General features: G+C 36.9%; 1 protein-coding gene across 5 annotated transcripts in view; it reads right to left on the reverse strand.

Moving 5' to 3' along the window:
- Window positions 1-15,162, reverse strand: part of Dock11 (dedicator of cytokinesis 11) — a 191,688-nt gene that overhangs the window by 112,011 nt on the left and 64,515 nt on the right. For all 5 annotated transcript variants that reach the window (XM_074063355.1, XM_074063353.1, XM_074063354.1 and 2 more), the window contains exons 7-11: window positions 12,225-12,359; window positions 9,788-9,965; window positions 9,321-9,400; window positions 7,506-7,589; window positions 3,705-3,845 (exon numbers count right to left, since the gene is read on the reverse strand). In XM_074063355.1, the coding sequence (XP_073919456.1) occupies window positions 3,705-3,845; window positions 7,506-7,589; window positions 9,321-9,400; window positions 9,788-9,965; window positions 12,225-12,359 (618 nt within the window). The remainder of the gene's footprint in view (window positions 1-3,704; window positions 3,846-7,505; window positions 7,590-9,320; window positions 9,401-9,787; window positions 9,966-12,224; window positions 12,360-15,162) is intronic.

A 15,162-nucleotide genomic window follows, 5' to 3' on the forward strand; every position in this document is an offset into this window, starting at 1 on the left:
CTGTATTATGATTTATCTGCATCGAAGAAAGAGCATTCCAAGATAACAGACTTAATGAAATGTTAACTTTTGTCAGGTGTAAAGAATTTCACCAGTTATGAATTTTGAAAAAGATGAGTAGAAATCAAAAGCTACTATTTAAACAATGATTCCATGAACAAAATTTAATTTTCTACATGTTTACTGAAACTACCCTCCTCCCAAATAATGCCAGTGTTGTAGATTAGAAAGAAATCTTCCTTTCTATAATGTTATAACTTACCAAACAATACATTTCATAAAAGCTAATATCAGTTAACACCAAATTACTCAACAAAAGCTTTGCCCCATCAGCAATTTTGGAAGCCATGACTCCTCCCTACAGATGGCACTGGAAAGCTGGTCACAAAGAGAAATTTCATGCCAGATGGCATAAAGATTAACCCTTTGCAAACAGAAAAGTGCTTTGGTGCATTTCAGCCACTTTACAAGAGAAAAAATTGTTGCTGTCAATATTTTTAAAACTAGAAAACCAAAAGTAAGGATGAACATAAAATACAGCCTCTTAAACATTTTTCATTTACAGCTTCAAGTATTTCTGAATGATACCTCATAACTATGCAGACCAAAATGAACCTCATTCTATAGAACAGTGAGTGAGGCTAGCACACTGCACACAATCAGCATCCCACCATGGCTTTGGTGACACTTATTCATTGCTGTGAACCAATTCCACAAAAGAAATCATACTTCTTCAAAGAGAAAAACCACTTGACCATCAATAAATGCGGAAAAAGCCTTCAATAATATTCAACATCCTTTCATGAGAAAAGCTCTGATGAACCTAGGAATAGAAGGAATGTACCTCAACACGATAAAGGCTATATATGATGAACCTGTAACCAACATACTTAATGGGGAAAAACTGAAACCATTTCCCCTAAAGTCAGGAATGTGACAAAGGTGTCCACTCTCTCCACTCCTATTCAACATGGTCTTGCAATTCCTAGCCAGAGCAATAAGAAAGGAAGAAGAAATAAAAGAAATACAAATAGGTAAGGAAGGAGTCAAACTATCCTTATTCACAGACAACATGATCTTATACCTAAAAACCCTGAAAAACTCCACCAAAAATCTACTAGACACAGTAAATAAAGTTTCGGCGAAGTAGAAGGATACAAAATCAATTTACAAAAATCAGTAGCCTTTCTATGCACCAACAATGAACAGATTGAGAAAGAATACAGGAAAATAATTCCATTTACAATAGCCTCAAAAAAATCAAATACCCAGGAATAAACTTAACAAAGGGTGTGAGTGACCTCTACAAGGAGAACTATAAACCACTGAAGAAAGAAACCAAAGATAACTACAGAAGATGGAAAAATCTCCCATGCTCACGGATTTGTAGAATCAACATAGTAAAAATGGCTATACTACCAAAAGAAATCTACATGTTCACTGCAATTCCCATCAAAATCTCAATGATATTCATCACAGAGATTGAAAAATCTATCCTAAAGTCCATTTGGAAACACAAAAGACCATGAACAGCCAAGGCAATCCTGAGCAAAAAGGGCAATGCTGGAGGTATCACAGTACCCGACTTCAAACTGTACTACAGAACCATAGCAATAGAAACAGCATGGTACTGGCACAAAAACAGATATGAAGACCAGTGGAACAGAATAGAGGACCTGGATATGAATCCACACAGCTATGCCCACCTTATTTTTGACAAAGGTGCCAAAAACATATAAAGGAGAAAGGAGAGCCTCTTCAACAAATGCTGGGGGGAAAATTGTTATCTGCTTGCAGAAAACTGAAACTAGATCCCTATTTGTCACCCTGTACAAATACTACTCAAAATGGGTTAAGGACTTTAATATAAGACCTGAAACCTTGCAGTTAGTACAGGAAAGAGCAGGGAATACACTGGAAGCAATAGGCATAGGCAATGACTTCCTCAGTAGAACGCAATTGGCTCAGCAACTATGAGAAAGGATCAACAAATGGGACTACATGAAAAGAAAAAGCTTCTGCTCAACAAAAGAAATGGTTTCTAAATTGAAGAGGCCACCCACAGAATGGGAGAGAATCTTTGCCAGCTATACATTAGACAAGGGACACATAATAAGAATATACAGGGAGCTCAAAAAACTAAACTCTCAAAAAATCAATGACCCAATGAAAAAATGGACAAATGAACTGAACAGAGCCTTTTCAAAGGAAGAAGTTCAAATGGCTAAAAGCACATGAAAAAATGCTCACAATCCTTGGCCATAAAGGAAATGCAAATCAAAACCACATTAATATTCCACCTCGCTCCTGTTAGAACAGCTACCATCAAGAACAAAAACAACAACAAATGCTGGCGAGGATGTGGGGAAAAAGAACCCTCATACACGGCTAGTGGTAATGTAAACTAGTACAAACACTGTGGAAAATAGTATGGAGGCTCCTCAAAAAACTAAAAATAGATCTGCCATACAATCCAGCATCTCCACTCCTAGGGATATACCTGAAGGAATGTGAGTCAGCTTACAACAAAAGCACCTGCACACCCATGTTTATTGCAGCACCATTCACAATAGCCAAGCTATGCAAACAGCCAAGATGCCCCACTACCAACGAATGGATTAAAAAACGCATTTATATACAATGGAATTTTACTCATTCACAAAGAAGAATGAAAATTTGTCATTCATAGGTAAATGGATGGAACTGGAGAACATTATCTTAAGTGAAGTTATCCAGGTTCAGAAGGCCAAAAGTTGCATGTTCTCCCTCATATGTGGAATACAGAACTAAAACAAATGCAGTAATATTATGAAACACTGGTCACGCTAAGGGGGAAGTCAAGTATGGAAGGGGGAGGGTAAAAGAAGGAAACTAAGAAGTTGAATATGGTTGATATGTTCTCCATACAAGAATGAATACAGAATTCTTAAACTGGCTGAAAACACCAAAAGAAAGGGACTAAGGTAGAATGAAGAAAATTAGAGGATATGAACCAATAGGAGTTATAATACATATATACATGGAAATATCACAAGGAAACTCCCTGTGTTGCTACTTTTATCTCAAACAAGCAAAAATGTCATTTTTCTTTCTTTTTTTCTTCTACCAAATCAGAGAACAGAATGGTGGAACAGGTCCTGCCCAGGGTGGAGGGGTTGGTACCAGTGGGAGGACAGAGGTGGTGGGGAAAGGTGTGTGTGTGGGGGTAAATATAGTACAAATGCTGTGTACACATGCATGTAAGTGCAAAAATGATACCTGCTGAAACTACCCCAGGAATGTGGGGGGAAAGATAAAGGACAGCAATAGGGGGGTGAATTCAAGTATGATATACTTGATACATTGTAAGAACCTTTGTAAATGCCACAATGTTCACTCACCTAGCACAATAAAGGGGGAAAAAAACAAATCATTCTTATTAGAATTCACAATGTAAGGATTTTCCAGGTTCCTGGGACATAGCCCTCCTGAAAGGCAAAAGCCTTCTTGATCTGCCCTTGTAAGTAAAGCTTTCATGCATCCTCTCAGGAAGAGAATGTATTCATATTTTGGCAAAAGAAATGCATGAAATTCTTCCATTTCAAATTTATCATAATATATAGCAAAGGAATTTTCATCCAGTAAATTAATTCTAAGTCATGAGAAAGAAAGGTATTTCTTTAACATGCTGGTTCCAAGGAAGTAGAAGGAAAAGTCATACATACATTTGTGGGTGGTCCTTTTGCATTATCTCCGATGTGACCCAAGATATTGAAAGTTAAATCATGGCAATTTACAAGGAAACGCTTGTTACACTTTTCTTCAAATGGCTTTACATCAGGTTCAATTCCTGAAAAGTCCAACCTCTATAAAACAGATAATATAAATGATTTTTAAAAAAAGATAGTATTCACATTAATATGGACTGATATAGACTCAGATTAATATAGTAAAAGTGGCAGAGTACAACAGTTCTCTGCCCATTCTTCATTTAAATCTTATTTTTATGTTTTCATTCAACAAGACTTTGTGGAGCTCAAACACTGATGGAGAAAGCCAGAAGGGAGACAATGGGGATCTGATCTAAGGCAATGGACAGACAGGTCACAGATCCACACCATGGCCTACAAAATCCTACATGACATGATCCCCTGCCTCCTCTCACACCTCTGACCTCACCTCCTACCACTTTTGCCTTCCCACCCCATCTGTCTGCTTCAACCATACTGGCCTCCTTGGTTATTTTTCTAGCATACCAAGTACACTCCCACTCCAGGGCCTTTGCACTGGCTATTCTGTCAGGAACCCTCTTCCCCTACACAGCTGCAAGGCTTGCTCCCTCATTTCATTAAAGTCCCTGATCAACTATGAACTCTTTTTTTGGTGGTGGTAGTACTGGGGTTTGAACTCAGGGCTTCATGATTACTAGACAGGTGCTCTACCTATTTGAGCCACTCTGCCAGCCCTTTTTTGTGTTGGATATTTTCAAGATAGGGTCTCCCAAACAACTTGCCCGGGCTGACCTCCAACCATAATCCTCCTGATGTCTGCCTCCCAAGTAGCTAGGATTACAGGTGTGAGCCACTGGTGCCTGGCTCAACAATGTACTTCTACAGAGACACCTTCCATAACTCCCTGATGACAACTGCATGCTTCCTCACAGACTATACTCCCTCCCTCTGATTTTCCTGACATTACTTTCATACTTATTTAGTTGTCCATTGTTTGTCTTCCCCCAAAAAATATATGTTCCAGGATGGCAGGATTTGTTTCCTTTATGAGGTTTACAGGAAGAAAAATTGAAAGGAACAGGTATGAGAAACCACAGAAGTAACACAATGGTCTCTAGCTTATCTAACAGACAGATATTGATATTGTGAAATACAACTGAATGGAAGATTTGGAGGAAGGTGAACAGAAATGATGCGTTCAGTCTGGGATGTGTTGAGCTTGATGTGATACTAGTAGGTGGTTGGAAAATAAGGAAAGGCCTGGTTTGGGAATCTGGATTTCAATGTCAATAGCATCTAGGATGAGAGGTGGCCAAGAGGAGTGAGAGATTACAGAGAACTTCAGTTGTCCTTCAAACCCATTAAATGTAATTGTGATCTAGTGCCAGTGAAGTTCTGTAGTATAAAGAATGCCAAATCAAATGAGGCATTTGCTTTCCATGTAGGGTGAGAGGGGACCACCTACATGTAAATGATGAACAGAGGGAGAGGCGTCTGCTTAGGAAACCGATAAACACTAAGCTCAGCTTCTATCAGAGCTGGAGGATGTACACTGGATGCCACTAAGATACATTTTTAAAAAATATTGGTATTTCAAGATAAAAACAAGTTAAAACAAAAGATACTTGGAGTCAAGGAATCCCTCTGGGTAGGGGAGAAATCTGTCTCTCCTCAAAGAAACTCCTAGCAACCTTCTCAGCTCCCAAGGCTCATGTGTTCTTTTAGAATGGTTGAACAGACTTACATTGTGTTCACAAATAGGAAGAAAAATATAGATTGTGAATCAATCTACTAAACTTTCATTAAGGCCATAGGCATGGTAGACGGGAAATGACTGAGTGAATTTGAACAGAGCATACTGCCAATATGGAAAATTCAAGCCAAGAAACACAAGACATTTTCTCAATTACCTAAGTAATCCAAGCCAAGACAGGTATTATGCCTGAAGAATCTTAGCTAATTATAGCTGCTGTGACATAGCCTGTAGCACTGAAAAATCCACCTTAAAAGGGCCTAATATATAATATTTGTACCTGAAAGTATGATTTTTTCACTCTGAGTCTATTTATCCACAAAAGGAGTACCAATGTGTGGGATTAGACAGCTCCCTCTTGAATACTTATCTGTGCAGCCAGCTGAGGCAAATCATTGCCACAGAGATCAATTCTAATTTCCACCCATTTATATGCTCTCTTTTCTGTCTTACACAGTGGAATGTGAAGAGAAACTAGACCAATGCACCCCAGCCATCCCTCATTCTTTCCCTCCTGAGGCCTGTGAGTACAAATGTTGAGACATATGGCCTTTCCCGGGTAGTTCAAAGTTTTCAGCCATTTTTATGCCCTAAGGTCACTGGCAAAAAAACAAAACAAAACAAAACAAAAAACATGTTTCTACACCAAACTGTGCCCAAAAGAGAAGGCTGAAATTACAGAATGGCACTTCACCTAGGAAAGATATTTGACACATGTAACATGGGTGACTCTGGCAAGACTGTGTTCCATAATAAACATCAAATTCAATTTTTTTGCACTTAAACCTTCATCATAATTGTTCATTTTCCTCTCATTGTAGCCCACTGGTAAACAAGTCAAACGTAAAATCAGTTCAGTTTCATGACCACAAAAACACTATGCCACAAGTTTTTAAAGATGCTAGATTTAGTTTCAACCACAGTCAATTGCCTCCTTTGTGTACAATAAAGAGCTTGACATGTCCAATTAAAGCCCAGTCACTGCGGGGAAATCAAAGGCTCAGACACATTTAGAACAAGTAAATTTCTGAATGAATTATTTTAGAACTGGCATTCCTGAAGCCTACTATTCTCTTACTTTCTTAAAAAAAACACATACACAACTGACACTAAAGCAAAATAACACTGCTGTGGGGAAAAGGGGAAATTAGATATTTTTTAAAAATCAATTTTTCCCAAATAACTTACTTTTATATGATATTTTTATTAAAGAAAATGCTTGTATTATTTTACATACTATCTACTTTGTAATTTCAAACTAAATCTAAAAGTTCAAATAGAAAACTGAAGAAAAACACAAAAGAAACAAGAATAAAATCAGTCCCAAATTATTTTTTATCATAATACATTTTCACTAAGAAAAAACTATAATGCTTATGTAATACTTATCTATTTTAAACAAAATAAAACTATTTTAATTAGAAATCTTAAGTAGAAAAAGGAAAAAAATTACAAAAAAAACAATTTTATTTTCTCATGAAATATTTTTAGTTAGGGAAACTATTTGTAATACTTATATACTATAGACTTTTTCCATTTAAATAAATCCAAGATTTAATTAGAAAATGTCATGGAATTAAATACATATCTTATAAATACAAATAACTTAGTACAAAAGGTGCCTAAATCTTTTGAATGAGATTAAAGTATACATTATTAACTGCACTTTGCTGTACCATCCTCCATTTAAAATTGGATTAAGCCAGACATGAAAATTATCTGTTCTACACGCCCACATTGAATGTGGAAAATAAATGTCTCATTTGATTTAGCATTCTTTATACTGCAGATATTCACTGTCACTAGCTCACAATTGTACTTAATGGGTTCCAAGAACACGGAAAGCATCTGTAAGCATTCTTTAATTTATACATATTGAGAAACAAGTGAAGAGTTAGTCAAGCGACATGTTCAAAGTGAACAAGACAAATATGAGGCAACCCATACTCTCCACTGTGAAAAGATGACTGCAACATTTCACATGTGTTATTGATCTGAATAAGCAACAATTATAGGACTCTTTAAAGAAATAGCATTAATACCTGAACCTCCGAGTCAAAAGAAAAGAGATTCTGTCTTCCATCTCCTCTACTGAGTTTGTTTAGCTGTTCTGTTTCTCTTCCATACTGAAATTAAAAATGTACATAAAATACTACTTTAATTCCTTAAAAGTAGTACTAAATACCTTTTGAATATATAGTTTATGTGAAACTTGTACTTTGACAAAAACAAGTATGCCATTCTTTGTTTTCATGTACTTAAGATGGATAAAGGACACTTGCTTATCTGGAGAGTGACGTATCACCATCACTATGACCTGCAACAAGCTATAGACCAGATTTTTATACTTTCTATGCACCGCTTCATAATTTCAAGAATATTTTTTATCCTGTATCAGTATAAAAAAGAAATCCAAGAGAGTTTGGGTGCAAAAGAGAAATAAATGAGAAAACAGCATATTTTTACATATCCATAGAGTTAGCCATGAAATATATATAATTCTGATTCTGTCATCTTAGGAAACACATAATGGGCTGCAGAGTCTGGGATGACAAAGATTGAGAGGGGATATGTTATGGCTTGAATATGAAATGTCCCCCACAGGCTCAGGTGTTGAATGCAAGCGGTCCCCAGCTGGTGGCGCTACTTTGGGAGATTGTGGAAGCCTTAGAAGGTATGCTCTAGTTGAAGGAAGGAGGTCATTGCAGGAGGAGGGGTGGGGAGTGGGGTGGGGGGTTGCCTTTGAAGGTTCTACTTGGCTCCTGGTCCCTGTCTCACTCTTTTTCTTCCTGTCTGGCATGATGTGAAGTAGCTCCTCTGTCACTCATTCCTGCTGCCATGATGTTCTGCCCAAGTGTATGAGGCCAAGAGATAGTGGACTGAACCCTCCATAACTGTGAGCCAAAATAATTCCCCCTACTTAAGTTGATTTTATCAGGTATTTGGTCACAGCAACAAAAAAGCTAACTAATACAGGACACAACTAAAATCACAGAAAGTATAGATCAAGGGATCATAAGTATGTTTCTAAATTTGAAAAACAGCTTTGAAGTTTTCTATTTTATTTTATTTTTTAAAATTTTTATTATTATTAGCTTTGTACTCACATATGAATACATTGTTTGGGCCACCTCCCCCAACCTGAAGTTTTCTATTTTAAATAGAAAAAAAGGAACTTCTAAATTTCCATAACTCAATAATCCAGGAAGAAGAATAAAGTAAAAATAAAAATAGGTCTGACAAGGATTTAAATGAGTGAGTGGGTTATATAACCTTCTAGCTTATTATACTATACAGCACAAAGGGCAAAATACATATCCTACTATGATATGCACGGCAATCACATCTACATTTTCAAAATTGGTTCATTTCAAATTCCAGAGAACACAGTAAACAACACAAATGTCTGTTCACTAAAATCTTTTATCTGATGAAATTATTTATACATATATATATATAATATATATATGGTTTTCACATGAAATTAGCATATGTATTATTTGATTGAATACCATGTACATCATCTGCATAATTAACCCCTTGGAAGAAGAATACTTTATGAATGACATATAGTAATCAAACTGAATAAAAAGTAGAAGATAAAGTTAATGAACTCATAAAAACCTGGAAGTACTTTTTGGTATCTAGAAAAATATAAACTTTTCAAAACTGTTAGTTGGCACTTACAAGTATATCTTTGGGAGTGCAGATTTTCATGTAAATCTTTACCTGATTCACCAATTTGCTTGTTTTTTTAACTTGGAAATGACATTGCCAAATGGAATCCAGCATTCTAGCTTTAATCGCTAATCCTGCATTGTATCAACTGAAGGCAAGTTGCCATAAGAAAGCCATACCTTCATCAGTTCCGGATGCATGCTCCTTTCCAAACTGGCCATGATGTTCTCGGCTTTTCCTTGGCTGTTAGTTTCATCATCTGCAAATTCATTAAAAGCAGATATTCCAAACCATATAGACCACTACTAATCACCTACGAGGACAATCCTATCTCTTCCACCCATCCTCTCCTACTAAATTTATTGCAAAGAATTTTGATTATGAAAGTACAGGGAAAACTTTAATGGACTTTTGAAAACCTGCCATGAATTTCTTATCCGTTTCAGTCTGGTTATATTTCATATGTCAGAGCCCAGGCAGCAAGCACTCTTAAACAAAAATTCTATCAACCTCCAGAGTCAGTTTTAATGAAAAAGCAGGTCAACCTTCAAGATTAAGAGTTCCATATTCACCCTACACAAAAGACATTCCCATGGATTAAAGACAAGAGCTTTACCTCAATAATGAATCATTTAAAAATTCTGACCTTGTGCTGTTTCTACTGTTTCCTTTTTCTCTTGCACTAAACTGTCAGTATTGATCTGAATAATCTTTTTCAAAGTTATCAACCATTCCTCCATTTCCTGCTCAGTTTCAGCAGCCAGATAATGGCTGTATTTATCTAACATCTTCAGTTCAAAAGCATGACGGCGCATTCTGGGGCACTAGAGGGGGGAAAAAGAAAGCATGCATTCAGTTAGTTCAGTTGCCCTTCAAATATTATATTTCAGTAGTTTTAACTCAGCTTAGCACATATGTGTGTGAATACTTTCATGAAATAATTGCTTCTTTCAACAAGGAATAGACACTCCCAGACAATAAATGACTACATCAAATATATCTTGTTATTCTCCTCAGGACTGAGCACAGTGGTATAGGCACCAAGTTGGTATAAATTAATTACGACTTCTTGAGTGTTATCATTTAAGGCATTATGGGATCCTTCACATTAGGAAAGTCAAACTACTGCCATAAAAACAAGCGGCCTGTGTGAATACAAGCACATAAGGAAAATAAAGACCCTCTCCTGTCCTCAAGCACAACGACCCATTCTTTTCCTTTACCACATTACGGCAAAAGAAACAGTACTCCCTCCCAAATGTCTCACAATTCATTTCAAGAAAGGTTCATGGATCAATAATTCTCCACTGCCTAGTCGTTATTCACAAAGAACTAAGAAAGTTCTTCCTTCTAATCTTCAAAGCACAGAAAAAAGAGGAAATTAAACTACTAGAGCAAATCAGAAAGATTTATATACTTGAAAATATCTGGGAGGGGGAATCACAAATAGATGATCCTGGAAGCACTACAAAGAAAGGTCAATCCAGACCAGGGCTAATGGAGAAAATGCAGAAATTGCATATGCTTTCTTTCTTCTAGTAAAATAAGAATGTTTTTATTATACTTTCTTTTGGGCTGGGGCTGTAGCTTGGTGGTATAGCATTTGCCAGGTATGCTCAAGGCCCTGGGTTCCATTCTCAGCACTGGACACACAAAACAAAAACAAATAAAAAGCACCTTCTATTTACATTGATCTTAATACTTTGCATACTTTTTGGTGGGACTGGGATTTGAAATTAGGGCTTCCCACTTGATCTTTATACTTTTAAAAGGGCTTTCACATTTAAACCTTACAGCAATCTTATTTTCCATTTGTGAAAATTAAGATTCAGGTAAATTGCTGGGCACGGTTGCTCACACCTGCAATCCAAGGTATGCAGGAGGTATAACTAGGAGGATCATGGTCTGAGGCTGGCTCTGAGCAAAAGCACGAGACCCTACCTGAAAAAAGAGCTAAAGCAAAATGGGATAGAAGCATGGCTCAAGTGGTTCACGCTATGCAAGCGTGAGGCCCTGAGTTCAAACCCTAGTACTGCCAAAAAAGAAAAAGAGCTTCAGGTAAAATTGATGTTGTTGAACCAACATTTACTCATCCTAATCAGCCCAGTGCTTCTTCTAGTTGACCGACCATGTCAACCTGACTCTGTAATAATGCTTCTTTTCTCTTGGCCAATTGATTTCCTGTTCAGATAATCTCTCTGCCCTATATTCCCCACCCTGTCTTTGTCTATGCCTCCTCAATAACCCAAATCAATAAACATTTGCTAAGTCCCTCTGATGTGCACAGCCCTCTAATTATTATAGGAGATCCAGAAACTAATGATCCATGTCATCCAAAAAGGAATGTGCAGAAAGAACCACAAATTAGAGCATGATACTGTTACATGATAGAGGAAAAAGCAAAATGGCAGCACAGGGAAGACGGAGCTCAATCTACTTGGTGAGCATGAACACAAGGAAAGAAACAGAAAGTATTTCATGGCAGAAGTGGCATTTAAGCTGATTCCTAAAAGGTTCAAACTGGAACACAATGGGAGAGCACGGAAAGAGAAAAAAAGTTAAGGAAAACCACACACACGTGTATAGCCTGGTGTGACCAGAACACAGAATATATAAGGGTGTGCAGGAGGGATGAGGCTATTCAGTGGGGTTAAGGCCAGATCACTGTGGACTCTGTGTGCCATGGGAAGAGCTTTAGCTCTCCCATTTGTGAAGCACTGAATCAAGAGCCAAAAGGTTTAGAGAAGACAAGCGAGGAACCCAATCTGTGTCTTAGCAAGATGGACAATAAATCAGAAGACAAGAAGGCAAGACTCTAGGACAAAAATAATACAAGGGAGAACCAGAGAATAGGCAGTGAAAGTAAAAAGAAAAGAGATTCAAGAAGCACTTTGGAGCCAGACTCAAAAGGACTTAATAAACCTTTAAGTATTGACTCTGAGTGAGAGTGGGGTACTGAAGAGAATTCTCGTATGGATGTTTTGGTGCATGGAGATGCCATTAGCCAAAAGGAAAAAGTGCCGAGATTCTTAATAGTCCAACCTCTTAGAGAAAGAGAAAGAAAGGTTCCTTGATAGCCTTACCTGAACAACATCAATGCAGGCGTCCAAGTAAATGCAACCTTTAGATTCTTTTGAATTTTTCTCATCTTTATAGGAATTGAGAATATATGAACCATCAGGAAGTTGAGTCAAGTAAAAATACCGTCTCTTGAATACCTGTGTGGGAAAACCCAGCAATGACACACTTGTTACACACACACTGCATTTAGACAGTTTCTTTGAATGAAAAACCTTAAAGGCCTTGCCAGGCATAGTATTTGGACAATCTTTAAACAACTCTGAGAAGTTAAGAATTATATTTATCTTCATTCTTAACTTTGTTTTTAAAGATAATGTGACTTCAAGTAACTTGCCCTCAGTCAAATACAGAGACAAGAGCAATAACAAAGTCTTAACATTTAAAATTTTTAAAGCAATTTTATATCTGAGTGACTGACCTTTTCATCATTCAGTTTTATTATAACCAATAACATCCTTTTCCTATTTAATTGTAAACCATGATTGGATCCCTTTAATTTTGTTTATATCAGCACAAACCCAAGTTTAAATACACATGCATATACACTGCATGCTTACACCTCACCTGCATATCATAATGCATTCACCTTCTGAGGCCCCTGCCCTCCCAGGGAAGCACATAGTCATTGGTTGCCTACCACCTGTTGAATGCCCTGAACACTGAGTTTGAATCAATAGAACTAATGAGACTATGTTTGGAATGAGGGATTCACAACAGTTAAGGAGTAGCCCATTGGTACAACTCATAGCTAAGCCCACAGGAAAGAGGAAAGGGAGGAAGACAGTCAGATTCTTTCATGCTGTTCCTCTATTCTTCCCTCAAAACAGTCCTGGAGCCTGATGAATCGGATTAGCAAAGGGGATTAGGAGTCTTCCTAATCTATGCTTCTTCCAATAAGTCACAAACTGCAGGCTATGTTAAGCATTTGTCATAGTAAAAAGAACTTATTCCAGTTGCAGTTCCCCAGGATGATGGATCTAAAATCACTCTAGGATGGAAGTAGGAACAGAGACTAAATAAAAATAGACCCCTAGTGATTACTGAGGAAATACATTCCTTTCCATTTGTCTTGCAAAATTTGACTTTAAGATTTAAGCTTGGTGTTTTCAATCACTCATTTGATTATCCAATAAGATCCTTAATTATTTTAAGGACTTCAATCGTGAAAAGAGTATTATTTGGCCATATCATCTCTACTTAACTTCTGGTAAAGAATCTGAAGCACCAAAAACTTATTTCTTTATAGAATGAGAAGCAAAATATATAAACATGTTAAAGTGCCTGCCTTTCTTTTCTCCCTCCTTTCTTCCTTCCTTTTTTTCTTTCCTTCCTCCTTCCCTCTGTCCTCCCCCTCTCTTTCCTTGTTCCTTTTTTCCTTTCTTCTCCTTCCTCTTCCTATCTCTCTCCCGACAGGATCTCCATATGTAGCTCAGGCTTACCTCGAACTCGTGTTCCTCCTGTCTCAGCTTCCCAAGTGTGTGCTACCATGCCCAACAAAAAAGCATTTCTTTTTAGAAAAACCAGTAGAAGCAATAATAATGCTTGTAGCCATTTTGACTTGTTTAACTACCACTGATTTTTGAATGAAAAACAAAAATATATCAGTATGAGGAATACCCTGACAGGTTAGACTGATAAATGCTATAGCTTCTTCTTGAGGGAGTAGCCATGTGGGCTAGATGGTATCAACAGAAAGGAGACCAAGAAGAAAATGTAAGCTTGCTTTTCAATTCCAATCAAATAAATGTCACATTATTAGCATACAAGGTATAGCAAGTGTGTGTGGGTGTGTATATTTATACCTTTCATATATTTACATACAAATTAAATATCCTTTATTTATAATACTTGGGATTAGAAGTGTTTTGTATTTTGGAATATTTGCATAAGTGATTTTTACCAGTTGAACATTCAAATCCAAATATCCAAAAACCAATGAATTTTGGATTTTTGGATTAGGGTTGCTTAATCCGTAGGTCATATATATGTGAGAATGTATACATATACTCTCATATTCAATTAACTTGCACTTACATTTACAGGAAAAATCTAGATTAATATACGAGAAAAATGCTCATGGTTAATGGTGATTACATATGTATATTCATTTGTTTTCATGACAATGGTTCACATCTGCTATTGATATGACAGAACCAGAAGACCCAAAATTACCTACTGAGCTCATTTCAAATGAAGAACATTTGTTTAGCACTTATTTTGTGCTAAACATCACTAAGTTATCATAATAATTATGTGTGACAAAAATTAGAATATATTTTCTAGGCAAAAATTAATATGAAAATTGCAACCCAATTTGACTTATTGATCACATCTAAAACTCCAAGTCTACAGCTTCAGTGACATAACTGGAAGAATCCACTTGCAGACTCCATAGCCAGCAACAAAGAGAGGGTCCGACGAAAGGAAAATACAGACCAAAACCTTTGTGGCACAGAGTCAAATTATAGTCTGTGATTTTTTTTCCATGTACAGCTGCTTCCCCAAGCAAAGAAGTTTTGCAGCAGCGCTGCTTCCAATATTAGCAAAGCACATCACTATAATAAAGATGGAAAGTGATGTGAAATTAAAGTTCAATCACCTCCTGTAACATTGCAATTATGTCTAAATGTGACATTGAGGTAGGTAGGTCATGAATCGTGAGAGAGCATGATTCCTGAAAGAGTCTTGTGATGAGCAGATGCCTCACTTAGGATCTTGGGCCTCAGCCAGGATCTCCTGCTAACCAGCAGTGAAATTGTCCTCACCACTCTGTGTCTCTCACTCTCCTCACTTGTATCACTTGTAAAATGACAGGTTCAAACCAGATAATCTATAAGTTCCTTATTTTTTCATTGTCTACAAATAATTTCAAAATAATTTCATTGAACTTCGAGAAGTAACAAAGCTTCCTTCCTAGGCTGAGAGTTACTGCCCCTAGGA

The sequence above is a fragment of the Castor canadensis genome, chromosome X (assembly GCF_047511655.1).
Source record: "Castor canadensis chromosome X, mCasCan1.hap1v2, whole genome shotgun sequence".
In the NCBI taxonomy this organism is placed as follows: Eukaryota; Metazoa; Chordata; class Mammalia; order Rodentia; family Castoridae; genus Castor; species Castor canadensis.